The following is a 13,546-nucleotide window of genomic DNA, read 5'->3' on the forward strand; positions in this document are numbered from 1 at the left end:
CAGGATGAAAGTGGGTAGTGAAGAGACTCACTTTTTTACTCTATGTATTTTTCTACAGTTTGTTTGAACATTAGAAACTGAAAATTTTATACAGTGTTTTGGCAAAATTATCAATTATTCGAACTTTCATATTTATAATGAGATACCCTTTCTTTACAAACACAGCAGTTAAGCATTTTATTTTATTATTTTTTTTAATGTTGATTTAATTTTGAGAGACAGAGAGATAGAGCACAAGAAGGGGAAGAGCAGAGAGAGAAGGAGACACAGAATCCAAAGCAGGCTCCAGGCTCTGGGCTCGAACCCATGAACTGTAAGATCATGGTATGAGCTGAAATTGGACACTTAACGGTCTAAGCCACCCTGACACCCCACAGCAGCTAAGCATTCTAGATTTACAGAATTTCAGAAATGAAAGATATCCTGGAGATAATCTATTACAATCTTATTTTCAAGATAAGAATATTAAAGCCTAGAGGGTTTAGATGATATGTCCAGGATTCCAGGGCTATGATAGAACTAGAATCTAGGTTCTTGAATTCATACATACTTGATGCTTTTCTTAATTTCAAGTTCCTGTTTTTCTGAAGAATCAATTCTGTAGAAACTATGAAACCATTGTTGAAAGTTAATATTATTATATACTGTTCAAATCCAGGGTGTTAAAAGCACTTTAGTTGCAAATTTTATGGGTTCAAATATGGCACATGCATAAATCAGTTAATTTTGGACTCCCTTCCTTTAAAACAGTTGCTACAGTCATTTCTTAAGTACATAATAAGAAGAACCATTTGACAAGATAACATCGAATCTAAATGTTTTCTAGAAAAAGTTAAAAAGTATTCAAAGATGGCAATTAAATAGGCACATTCTAAATAGTCAAGCAGCTGTGTAAACCAAAAGGCAATTATGTTAGGTATAATGAATTTCTAAGCATCATTTAAATCTTTTGTCTTTCACACTATGTAAACTGAGAAGAGAGTGGTAACCTATGTGTCAAAATAAATCTTTAATAAATGAGGTGATCTCCTGTCTGTAGGGAGATAGGGCAACTAAGGAAATTGGAAAGGTGATATAGTGACATTTACCTTAAGGTCAGTGGTTCAAATCAGAAGCCGTTTACATTGGATAGCAGTTTAATGAATGAGAAGAAATGGTGTGGTTAGCTATTCTGGGAAAACGAGAATTCAGTCTTTAGAATTCTCACAAGTTTCACATTATCTGTAATCTACTTCAAGCAACTAAATACGGAAAAGAAAAAGAAACCTAATTAACCTTTGCTATAGACTGACCTTTAAGTAACAGAGTCTGTTTTACGGCCAGAAACTACTATTTGTTGTTGTTATGACCCTCAAGCAATATATTCTTTAAAAAAACTTTTACTCCTCTAAAATCTTAAAAAAGAAAGACATACTGAAGTACTAAAAGTCTACTGGGGGTTAAAAAGAAATCAAGAAAATTTTAATGAGTTTTTTTGTATTCCATGATAATTCTCAATAATTATTTCAGTCAGTAAATGTGAATTTATATATAAAAGTTTAAGCTTTTCTAAAAGGAGAAATTTAAAAAATTAGAGGAATGAAGAAAGGTAACTTCCATTTAAGTGTGGTAGATGTTAGGTTGGGATAAAGAGATATGGGTTCAAGTCTCTGCATTGCACTCTTCTAGCAAGTCAGCTTCTCTGAATCTTAGCACTGCTTTCACAGAGTGAGTACACTGACTCATTCAGTGGTTCATTGATCTTTATGTGCCTACTGCTGTATGACACGTCATATTACTATTACTCATTACTAGCTCACGGATCTGGCAGAGCCTTCCACTGCTGAACAATGTGTGGTGCTGAGAAGCAGTTTGTATAGCTTACATTTTCTCTAGCAAACTACTGAAAGAAATTTGAAATACTGGTTTTTCAGTGGATATTGACCCAAATACGATTGAACCAAGCAAACTTAAATCCTAACATTTTAAATGAAACCAATTTGCTAAATTATCTTTTAAGCCTCACTGATTATTCAAAGAATATAAGTATATCAATTTAAGAAAACATGGCTTTCCATGCCTTTCAAGGGATTTAGGTAAGCAATAAAAGTATGAACACAAGCATAAAATGATCAAGATCATACCTTGCATACCTTTAAGCAGTGCTATGAAATTCAAAATCAACCATAAAAAATTTGGAAAGACCATGAATACTTGGAGATTAAAGAACAGCCTACTAAAGAATGAATGGGTTAACCAAGAAATTAAAGAGAAAATTCAAAAGTACATGGAAACCAATGAAAATGAACACATGATAGCCAAAAACCTCTGGGATGTAGCAAAGGTGGTCATAAGAGGGAAGTATATAGCAATCTAAGCTTCCCAAAGGAAGAAATGTCTCAAATACACAACCTAACCTCACACCTAAAAGAGCTGGAAAAAGAAAGCAAATAAAGACCAAAACCAACAGAAGAAGGGAAATAATTAAGATTAGAGCAGAAATCAATGATATTGAAATAAAAAAAGCAATAGAACAGATCAATGAAACCAGGAGCTAGTTCTTTGAAAGAATTAACAAAATTGATGAACACCTAGCCATACTGATCAAAAAGAAAAAGGAGGGGTGCCTGGGTGGCTCATGTGGTTAAGCATCCAGCTTCAGCTCAGGTCACGATCTCACAGTTCGAGGATTCGAGCCCTGCATCGGGCTCTGTGCTGACAGCTAGCTCAGAGCCTGGAGCCTGTCTTCAGATTCTGTATCTCTCCTTCTCTGATCCTTCCGTACTCGTGCTGTCCCTCTCTGACTCTCAAAAATAAATAAAAAACATTAAAATTTTTTTTAAATAAAAAAAGAAAAAGGAAAGGACCCAAATAAATAAAATCATGAATAAAACAAGAGAGATCACAACCAAAAACCACAGAAATACTAACGATAATAAGAGAATATTATGAGTGATTCTATGCCAATAAATTGGGCAATCTGGAAGAAATGGACAAATTCCTAGAAATATAAACTACTAAAACTGAAATAAGAAGAAATAGGAAATTTGAACAGACCTATAAATCAGTAAAGAAGTTGAATCGGTAATCAAACATCTCCCCAAAACAAGAGTCCAAGACAGGATGGCTTTCCAGGGGAATACTCTGAAACATTTAAATAAGAGTTAACACCTGTTCTTTTAAAGCTCCTCAAAAACTAGAAATGGAAGGAAAACTTCCAAATTCATTCTATAAGGCCACCATTACTTGATTCCAAAACCAGACAAATATTCCACTAAAGAGGAGAACTACAGACCAGTTTCCCTGATGAACACAGGGAAAAATTGTCAACAAAATACTAGCAAACTGGATCCAACAGTACATTAAAAAAATTATTTACCATGATCAAGTGGGATTTATACCTGGGATGCAGGGCTTGTTTGATATCTGCAATTTAGTCAACGTCACATTAATAACAGAAAGGATAAGAATGAAATGATCCTCTCAATATGCAGAAAAAACATTTGACAAAATATAGCATCCTTTCTTGATAAAAATCTCAAGAAAGTAGGGANTTACTCGTATGTGGATATTATTCATATGGGGATATCCAGTCATATGTGGATTTACTCATATGTGGACATAAGAGAAGAGTAGCAAAAAAGATAACAGAGAAGGAAACAAACCACAAGAGACTCTTAAATACAGAGAACAAACAGGGTTGGTGGTGGGGTGTTGGGGAGATGGGCTAAGTGGGTGAGGGGAATTAAGGAGGACTCTTGTTGGGTGAGCACTGGGCATTGTATGTAAGTGATGAATCCCTAAATTCTATTCTTTAAGTCATTATTACACTATAAACTAACTTGAATGTAAATTAATTAATTATAAAATGAGGAATACATATATAACTCCCTAACAAGGGCTTCTGCTAGTCCCTAGTAATTATAATTAAAAAGTTTTGAGATTAAAGTAAAAGCTATCTAAGGTCATCAGATTTGTTTTTAATACTGTCATCTTCAAAAAAAGCCTGTCACATTGAGCATGTCTGCTGATCCAAGATTAATCTCTACAACTGAGCTCTAGATCCTGTTCCCTGTGGCCTTCTTAGGGCTGTACCTTGTGCTTGTTCCTGTTTTCTTCAGTTTCCATCCCTCTTTTGATATTTATCCTTTCCTACTAATATTTGAACATTTTCAGGCTTATCTTAAAACCTTCGTTCATCCCTATTTTCTTTTCTAGCTACTGCACTTTCTTACTGTTACTCATTTATTTTAAAGTATATTTTTTCTATTTTGAGAGAGAGAGATTGCTGGGGAGGGCCAGAAAGAGAGAGAGAGATAGAGAAATTCCTAAGCAAGTCTATGCTCTCAGTGCAGAACCTGACACGGGGCTTGAACTCACGAACTGTGAGATCATGATCTGAGCCAAAACCAAGAATTGAACGTTTAACTGATGCAGCAACTCAGGTACCTGCTCACTTTTATTTTTTAACAGAAGAGAATTGCATGCAAATTTAGTGTTGGACAAAGTTACTCTGTTGTTTGTGAGATTTGAGACTTTTCTACTCTCTAAGTCTCAGTTTCTTCGTGTATCAAATGTGGGTAGTATTTATACCCAGACATAACATTAAGTATTAAGTGAAAGAATACATAAAAAATTGCACAGAACTCAGGGCTCCTGGGTGCCTCAGTTGGTTGACCAGCCAGCTTCAGTTCAGGACATGATCTCATGGTTTGTAGATGCGAGACCCATGTCGGGCTGACTGCTGTCAGTGCAAAACCTTTGTATCTTCTGATCCCCCCTCTCTCTCTGGCCCTTCCCCACTCATGCTCTGTCTGTCTCAAAAATCAATAAGCGTGTTTTAAGAATACCACAAAACAAGAACACACTGAGTATTCAGATACATTTGCATTAGTCTGTGGCAGTCTTCTGTCTCTGTCCCTGAATACGTGGGAGGCTTGTTTACTGGGTTTGTTCCTCAGTGGTACTCACCACTACTGGCTACTGAGTCTCCTGCGCTTGTTCTTGACACACACACCCAACTTACCCTTTATTTCTGTGAGTACTCCCTCAGGTGCCTTCTGCTCTTTGCCTTCTCGCCAACCTTAAAATGTTCACGTTCCTCCAGGATTCTGTTCAGTCTTTGTGAAGTTTTTAAAGTTGAGCTATCATTTTGGCTCTAATCTCTCAGAAGCCAAAGTAATAGTGAAGTATTGTATTAATTTATAGTTAATGACTATTTACTATTTGTTAGCCATTTTTATAAGCACTTTACATGTGTTACTTGATATAGTCAACACTGTGAGGTAGATGAGGACTCTGAATACTGCCCAAAATCTTACTGCAGATAATTCAACTCTAGCCAGTTGAATTCTGGAGCTTGCCTTTCTAACTGTAACATTGTACAGTGTTCCACAACAGTCACATGATTAGTAGTATTTAGAAGGGTAGGGGCGCCTGGGTGGCTCAGTCGGTTGAGCATCCAACTTCAGCTCAGGTCATGATCTCACAGTTCATGGGTTCGAGCCCCACGTCGAGCTCTGTGCTGACTGCCAGCTCAGAGCCTGGAGCCGGTTTCAGATTCTGTATCTCCCTCTCTCTCTGACCCTCCTCGCTCACACTGTCTCTCTCTCTCTCTCAGAAATAAATAAAACATTAAAAAAAAAAAAAGGGTAAAGCATTCTTTATTTTTTAACATTTTTTTTTTTAATTTATTTCTGAGAGAGAGAGACAGCGTAAGCAGGGGACGGTCAGAGAGGGAGGGAGACACAGAATCCGAAGCAGGCTCCAGGCTCTGAGCTAGCTGTCAGCACAGAGCCCGACGCGGAGCTCAAACCCACGAACTGTGAGATCATGACCTGAACTGAAGTCGGACGCCTAACCAACTGAGGCACCCAGGCGCCCTGAGAATGGTAAAGCATTCTTCAGGGGAACTAAAGTGTCTTCTGGGACTTAGGCCTGAAATGATGTATGTGATGATCCTTAGGGAAGATGGTAGAGTATCTTCAGTTATGATCCTGTAATAAATACTATAGTAACATTCCAGCCTTATGATGAGCTTGTCGGTACCAGAATATAATATTATATCAAAACAAAACACACCATGTATAGTTTTTCCATAATGCATTTCTCAAACAGCCCTTGGATAGAAATTTGGGAGCTAACATTTCAAAGTTATGTTTAATAGTTTAAAAAGGACAAAAGCAATATCTTACTCATCTTTGTATCTACAGTACCTCGTCTGGGACCGGTCGTATAGAAATAATTCAGTCATTATTTGTGGAATGAGTGTGACCACCTGGTCTGCTACTAAAGAATGACTTGGAATAGGATATATTTATCATGACAGGTTCTGGGGGTGGAGTTGAGATCTGATTGCTTGTAAGGTCTGATAAGTTCAAGGGCAGAAATAAGGAGGAACTCTGTCCCTGTGTTTTGTTTTACCTCCATTTCCATATTAATTTATTTCCTAATTTGTTCAAAAGCACTTATTTGATGTTTCCGGTATACTAAATACTTTGTAAAGTGATGGAGATCCAGTGGCGGATAAGACAAAGTCCTGCCCTTAAGACATTTATACTCTGGTGAGGTATATAGAAAAGGAATCTGATGCTACAGTGAAACTGGCACTCTGGAAGAGGCAAATAAGTTCTCACTCTTTAGGCGGTGAGAATAGGTTAGAGGAAGCATGTATGTTAAAAACCTCAGCTCTTCATTAGGGTTGAAAGGTGATACATGAATATAAGAAATGTGAGATATGAGGTTTGTGGTAAGCCAGGCTAGGTTGTGGTTTTTGACGATTTTCCCTTCTACCACTCTCCTACAGCTCTGTAATGCCTTTCTGCTGGTCTGGTGGGTGAAAGGAAGATTGATGTGGAAATACTTGCCAAGTGCCACAAAATTCCTTATTTTGCTGAGTACCACAGCCGAAACTACATGATTAATCTCTTCAGTAACTATTTTTCATTGTAGATATTTGATACTCAGGTGACTCTTCATCTCTAAGTTGTGAGCTCCTCAGGAACAGCGGCTGTGTTTTATTTGTTTCTGTGTCCTTAGCGTCTAATAGATACTCAAACAAAAAAGCCATGTAACACTGGTATACTCATTTCATGTGTTAGTCTAATAACCAAAGCATAGTTGCCCAATTTTTTCAATGAAAACCAAATAAGCAAACTCACAAACTACTCTGTCAGTTTAAGATCATTTGTTTTCAAGTAGGGAAAATAATTACTACACAGAAGAACTGAATTTTTTTTTTTTTTTAATTGCAAGAACATTTACAGCATAACAGAAGAGTTCATTAAAGAATTTGGTCAATGGGGTGCCTAGGTGGCTCAATTGGTTAAGCGGCTGACTTCGGCTCAGGTCATGATCTCACAGTTTGTGAGTTCGAGCCCTGCATTGGGCTCTGTGCTGATAGCTCAGAGCCTGGAGCCTGCTTTGGATTCTGTGTCTCCCTCTCTCTGTCCTTTCCCCGTTCACACTGTTTCTCTCTGTCTCTCAAAAAATAAGTAAATGTTAAAAAAAATTTTAAAGAATTTGGTCAAGTATATTTAGCTTGAAATGTTTTATTATTGTTTTCATTTACAGTCTTATGATGAAGATAGAAGAAATTACTCTGAACTTCAAATTAGATGTCAACGTTTGGCCTTAGAATTAGCTGACACAAAACAGTTAATTCAGCAAGGTGACTACCGTCAAGTAAACTATGATAAAGTCAAAAAGTAAGTAGTTAGGATGGCCACAGTACTTCTTTGTTTTTGCATTAATCAAAGTCACCTGTATTCTTATCATCAACATTGTTAACTCCACTTTGTACCTTACTCTTTTTCTGTGTCCATAGTTTTGGATTTTCCAGAATGTTATAGTTGGAATCGTATAGTATGGGGACTTTTAAAATTGACTTCTTTCACTCAGTTACATACATTAAGTTTCCTCTAGTCTTTTCATGCTTGATAGCTCATTTCTTTTTGGTGAGTGATATTTCATTGTCTGGATATACCACAGTTTATACATCCATTCACCTACTGAAGGACATCTTGGTTGGTTTCAAGTTTTGTCAGTTAAATGTAAGGCTGCTGTCAACATCCACATCAGGTGTTTGTATGGACGTAAGTTGTATTACAACTTTGGGTAAATACCAAGAAGCATAATTGTACGACCAGAGTATTTTTGGTTTCCGGGAACCTGGGTGGCTCAGTCAGTTGAGTGTCCAACTTCGGCTCAGGTCCTGATTTCGTAGTTTATGAGTTCAAGCCCCGTGTTAGGCTCTGTGCTGACAGCTTATAGCCTGGAGCCTGCTTGAATTCTGTTTCTCCCTCTCTGTCCCTCCCCCACTCACGCTCTATCTCCCTCTCTCTCTTTCAAAAATAAACATTAAAAAAAAAAGTATTTTTAGTTTTGTAAGAAACCATCAAACTTTCTGTCCAAAAGTGGCTGTACCATTGTGCATTTCCACCAACAGTGAATGAGAGTTCTGTCAGTCCATGCCTGTGCCAATATTTGGCATTCTGGATTTTGACCATTCTAATAGGTATTTAGGGGTATCTCACTGTTGTTTTAATTTGCATTTTTCTGATGACATTTGATGTGGAACATCTTTTCATGTGCTTATTTGCAATCTGTATATCATCTTTGATGAAGTGTCTATTAAGGTTTTGGCCCATTGTTTAATTGAGTTGTTTATTTTCTTACTGTTGAGTTCTAAGAGTTCTTTGTATATTTTGGATAACAGTACTTACCAGGTATGTCTTTAGCAAATATTTTCTCCCAGTCTATGGCTTGTCTTTTCACTCTCTTGACATATACCTAATTCTGCATTGCACAAAAAGCATGTGGTTTTGGCAGTTTGTTGGGTTTAGATTGTATTTTTATTTCCACTTTTATTTTATTTGGGTTGCTGCTGTCTTTTAAAACGTAATGTCTTAGAAGATAGAGACCTAGTCAAGTCCCATGTGTGTAAATATTTTTTAAATCTCACTTGATGATTATATTTGTTTATGGAACCAATTTTTTAAATACTTCAGTTCTAGCTGAAGTTTTTTCAGCTATTCCTTTCTGACAAAGGACATACACACTTTCAAAAAATAATACTTTCTTGGGGCACCTGGGTGGCTTAGTCAGTTAAGCATCCTACTTCAGCTCAGGTCATGATCACACGGTTCATGGGTTTAAGCCCCACGTCGGGCTCTGTGCTGACAGCTCAGAGGCTGGAGCCTGCTTCAGGTTCTATATCTCCATCTCTCTCTGACTCTCCCCTGGTCACGCTGTCTGTCTGTCTGTCTCTCTCTCTCTCTCTCTCTCTTTCTGTCTCTCAGAAATAAATAAAACATTAAAAAATTTTTTTTTAAATAATACTTTCTTGAGAATATTTGCCAGTGCTACTAAGTAGCTATAGCAAAGAATTTTCCTTTTACTGGAATATACTTTTCAATTGTTTGTACATTAATGAGCCACTACTTAGCTATATGTCCCTAGGTACATCTCTTACTATTCTAACCCAAAGTTTTGTCATCCATGAGATGGTGTTAATACTAGTAACTGTACTATAAAAACAAGATCAAGTAAAGGAATATTTATGAAAGTATAGATAGAGACATTATTCTAATCGTTCACTGCTGTCTCTACCTGCACCTAAAATGATTCTTGAAATACAGTAGTCACTTAATTAATATTTATTAAATGAATTGAAGCTTTAAAAATTATATAACAACATAGATTTCAAGGAGCAGATTGGTACTCCTACTCCCAGCATGACTGACATGCTGTGTGTATTATCATGTATGGATTAATGTTAAAATATGGTAATTATTATGTTAAATATATATGTGTATATAATATTAAAATATGGTAATTATTGGAGCTTGAAATCAGTGGCTCTTTAAAAAGCTAGGTTTTTGAAAGAATTATTTCAAAAGTAAGTAGATTGTGATGGTAAGATAATTCTTTGACTTATCTTACTATAAATCTTAGCAGTATTAGATAAAACATGAAAAGAGAAAACTAAAAAGCCGAATCATCAGAATAATCAGAGTGGCCATGAATGAAGGATAAATGAACAAAGATGAGTCATGATAATGATTGATAATTATTGAAGCCAGGCGATGAGAGCAAGGCGGTTCATTGTATCATATCTATTTATATATATGTTTTATTTCCATAATAAAAATGTAGGAAGGAAAAATATAGCCCTCATCAAAAACATCATAAACATCTTTATGTGCTAGAAATAGAACAGAAAAACAAACAAGAGGGGCTCAAACTGTGAACTCTTCATTTCACTCAATAGAATAAAGAGTTTAAAGAAATGTTCTGATTACAAAAATATAAGATAAACTAAGTGGAAAAATCACTTTTATATCCCTGATAAGTTTTTACACATGTGCAAAAGGAAACAGGCATGTGGATGTTAATTATAATTAGATCAGAAAGAATTCAGATGCTTTTCAGTAGCAGAATGGGAAATCATTTATGATTTATTCTACAATGTAATTCAGCATAGCAGTTAAAATCATTAAACTCAATCTGGGTGTATCTATATGGATAAATCAGACACAGAATACTGTATTTTAAAAAGTGTATCTGGGGCGCCTGGGTGGCTTAGTCGGTTAAGCGTCCGACGATCGCTTAGGTCATGATCTCGCGGTTCGTGGGTTCGAGCCCCGCGTCGGGCTCTGTGCTGACTGCCAGCTCAGAGCCTGGAGCCTGTTTCAGTCTGTGACTCCCTCTCTCTCTGACCCTCCCCTGCTCACACTGTCTCTCTCTCTCCTAGAAATAAATAAAAATATTAAAAAAAAAAAGTGTATCCATCTTTTTAAAATTTTTAAATTAAAAAAAAGTCAAGTTTATTCATTTAGAGAGAGAGAGAGCAGGCGAGAGACAGAGAAAGAATGGGAGAGAAAGAACGCAAGCAGACACTGCACTGTCAGTGCAGAGCCCGATGTTTTCAAACTTACAAACCATGCGATCATGACCCAAGCTGAAACCAAGAGTCGGATGTCTAACTGAGCCACCCAGGCACCCTAATTTTTTTAATTTTAAAAAAGATGTGCCCACCTTTTGTTTAAAGCAGTTTTTTACTTTCTGGCATGATATAATTTTCCCAGGTTTATTTTCTAATTTCATTGCCTCAGTGCATCGTCTAATGAGTCCTGATTCCTTTTAGCGGGGAATACTATTTAGAAATTAAGATTTGGGTGCTGGTCATATATGATGTATATGCTATATTGGTCATTGTTTCTAAGCCCTTCCAGTAAAGAGAGGTGATAAGAGAGGGAGTAGGGAGGATGGCTTTAACACACTATGGATAAGACCATCAGATCCTGCTTAAACCTCTAATTCCAATCCAGTACCATAGTAGCTGATTGAAGGGGCTTCAACTGTCCAAATGTGGTACAACTTGAGTATCAAAATGAATACTAACAATAATGAGTATAATTTGTTGACTAAAATAAGAACCCTGAGTGCATGCTAATAATAAATAAAAGGAATTTTTACAGTAGAATGACAACCAATAAATATATATACATATTATAATTAACCACTTTCTAACCTCAATACTGTTTGATTCGGAATCATCAGTGGAGGCTAAAACCATTCTGTAAAATTATATATATATATACTCAAAATAAAATAATTCTCAGAATAAANAGGACAAAAAAGTACTTCTATATTTGAGAATTTTGGCAGATACCACCTTAAACAGGTTACTAAGGTTATTTTCATCCGTCATAGGATATAATGACATCATGGCTGCTTTGTGTACTAAGGCTTTATGTACTCTTCATGTGCCTGTCTGTGTAGTAAGGCTTTATGTACTCTTTATGTGACATACTGACGACACAAGTGTAGTGTTTCAGCCCTAAAAACTTAACCTGAATCTAATTATAGGGACAAATATCAGACAAATGATAATTGAGTGACCTAAAACAATTGGCCAAATAACCTTTCTCTGTCTTTTACGATGTTGACTAAGGAACTATTCATGGTTAATGGAGACTAAAGATACATGGCGTCTGAATGCAGTGCATGATAATCCATTGGATCCTATACAGGAAAAATGCCAATTGGGACAATTGACAAAAATTAGAAAATGGATTATATATTAGATATTGTATTAGAGCTAATTATATTAGGATTATATAAAAGAATTTTTTAATCTTAAAAAATTCACACCAGGGGCGCCTGGGTGACTTAGTCGGTTAAGCATCCGACTTTCGCTTAGGTCATGATCTCGCAGTTCGTGGGTTCGGGCCCCGCGTCAGGCTCTGTGCTGACTGCCAGCTCAGAGCCTGGAGCCTATTTCAGAGTATGTATCTCCCTCTCTCTCTGACCCTCCCCTGCTCATGCTGTCTCTCTCTCTCTCTCTCCTAGAAATAAATAAAAATATTTTTTAAAAAATTCACACCAAATTATTTAGGGATAAAGGGATTTAATGTCTGCATATATTTCTTAAATAGTTAAGGGGGAAAATTGCACACGTGTCTATGTGTATGTATAGGTATGTATCCATGTATATGCATGTATACATATTCACATATATGAACAACAGGGAGACAATAAATATGAGAAAGTAATGTTCAGTAAATATTACAAAGTAAATATGATAAATGTTAACATTTGGTAAATAAAAGTATGTTATCTTTTTTTAAGTTTATTTATTTATTTTTAAAGAGAGCAAGCAGGGGAGGGGCAGAGAGAGGAGGAGAGAAAAATCCCAAGCAGGGTCTGCACTGTCAGTGGCGGAGTCTAACACAGTGCTCAAACTTGTGAACCCTGAGATCATGACCTGAACTGAAACCAAGAGCCCAATGCTTAATAGACTGAGCCACCCAGGCACCCTAAATAAAAGTATTTCAAAAGCAATATGGAGACACTAAATTTATCATTGTACCTAGGGGATGATGAAGGAACAGTTAGGAACATGTAGGGAACTTTAAGTTTACCATAGTGTCTTATCTTTTTAAAAGCAAAATAAAACTTTAATTCAAATGTAGACCAATGTTAACTGTTTTCAGCTATGGATAGAGAGATCATGGATGTTTTGCTATATCCTGCTTTGTGCTTATTTTTTACATTGAAAAATCATAGCAAAGGAAGTGTGATCAGTACCATGTGAGAATACATTTAATGTAAACACACAAAAACACTTAATGTGCACCAAAATATTGATATTGTCAGTCATCTTTAGTTAGTGGGTTTATGGATGATTGTTATTTTATAACTTGTGTTTTGCTTACATTTCTTCAATAAACATGACTTTGTTAACCAGAGGAAAAATACCTTTTTAAGCCAGTTTTAAAAATCTAATGAAAAAAAAAAATAATTCTTAACAGCCATCTACATCCAAATACCAGGTGGGTAGACAGGTGGATGAAATATATGAAGTACAAAGGAACTGATTCTGACTAGAGAGAATAAATTAAGAGTTAGTCTATATTTCTGCTCATTTTTTAAGACACCTGCTATAGGTTTGTTCTAATTCTTGGTTTCACTGTTTTGGGTCAAGAGCTTGTCTGCGAATGGAAATTAGAATCTCAGGGCAATCTTAAACAATTTGTGAATGAAATAGTCACAAGAATGCCTC

General features: G+C 36.1%; 1 protein-coding gene across 5 annotated transcripts in view; it reads left to right on the forward strand.

Annotated features, from left to right (window-relative positions):
- The window catches only part of PIBF1 (progesterone immunomodulatory binding factor 1), a 205,411-nt gene that overhangs the window by 33,738 nt on the left and 158,127 nt on the right, over window positions 1-13,546 (forward strand). For all 5 annotated transcript variants that reach the window (XR_013336015.1, XM_077767858.1, XM_077767856.1 and 2 more), the window contains exon 6: window positions 7,552-7,685. Coding sequence is in view for 4 of the 5 variants with exons in the window: in XM_077767858.1 (XP_077623984.1) it covers window positions 7,552-7,685 (134 nt within the window). In the remaining variant the exon portion in view is untranslated. The remainder of the gene's footprint in view (window positions 1-7,551; window positions 7,686-13,546) is intronic.

The sequence above is a fragment of the Crocuta crocuta genome, unplaced genomic scaffold (genome assembly GCF_008692635.1).
Source record: "Crocuta crocuta isolate KB4526 unplaced genomic scaffold, BGI_CrCroc_1.0 scaffold115, whole genome shotgun sequence".
NCBI lineage: Eukaryota > Metazoa > Chordata > Mammalia > Carnivora > Hyaenidae > Crocuta > Crocuta crocuta.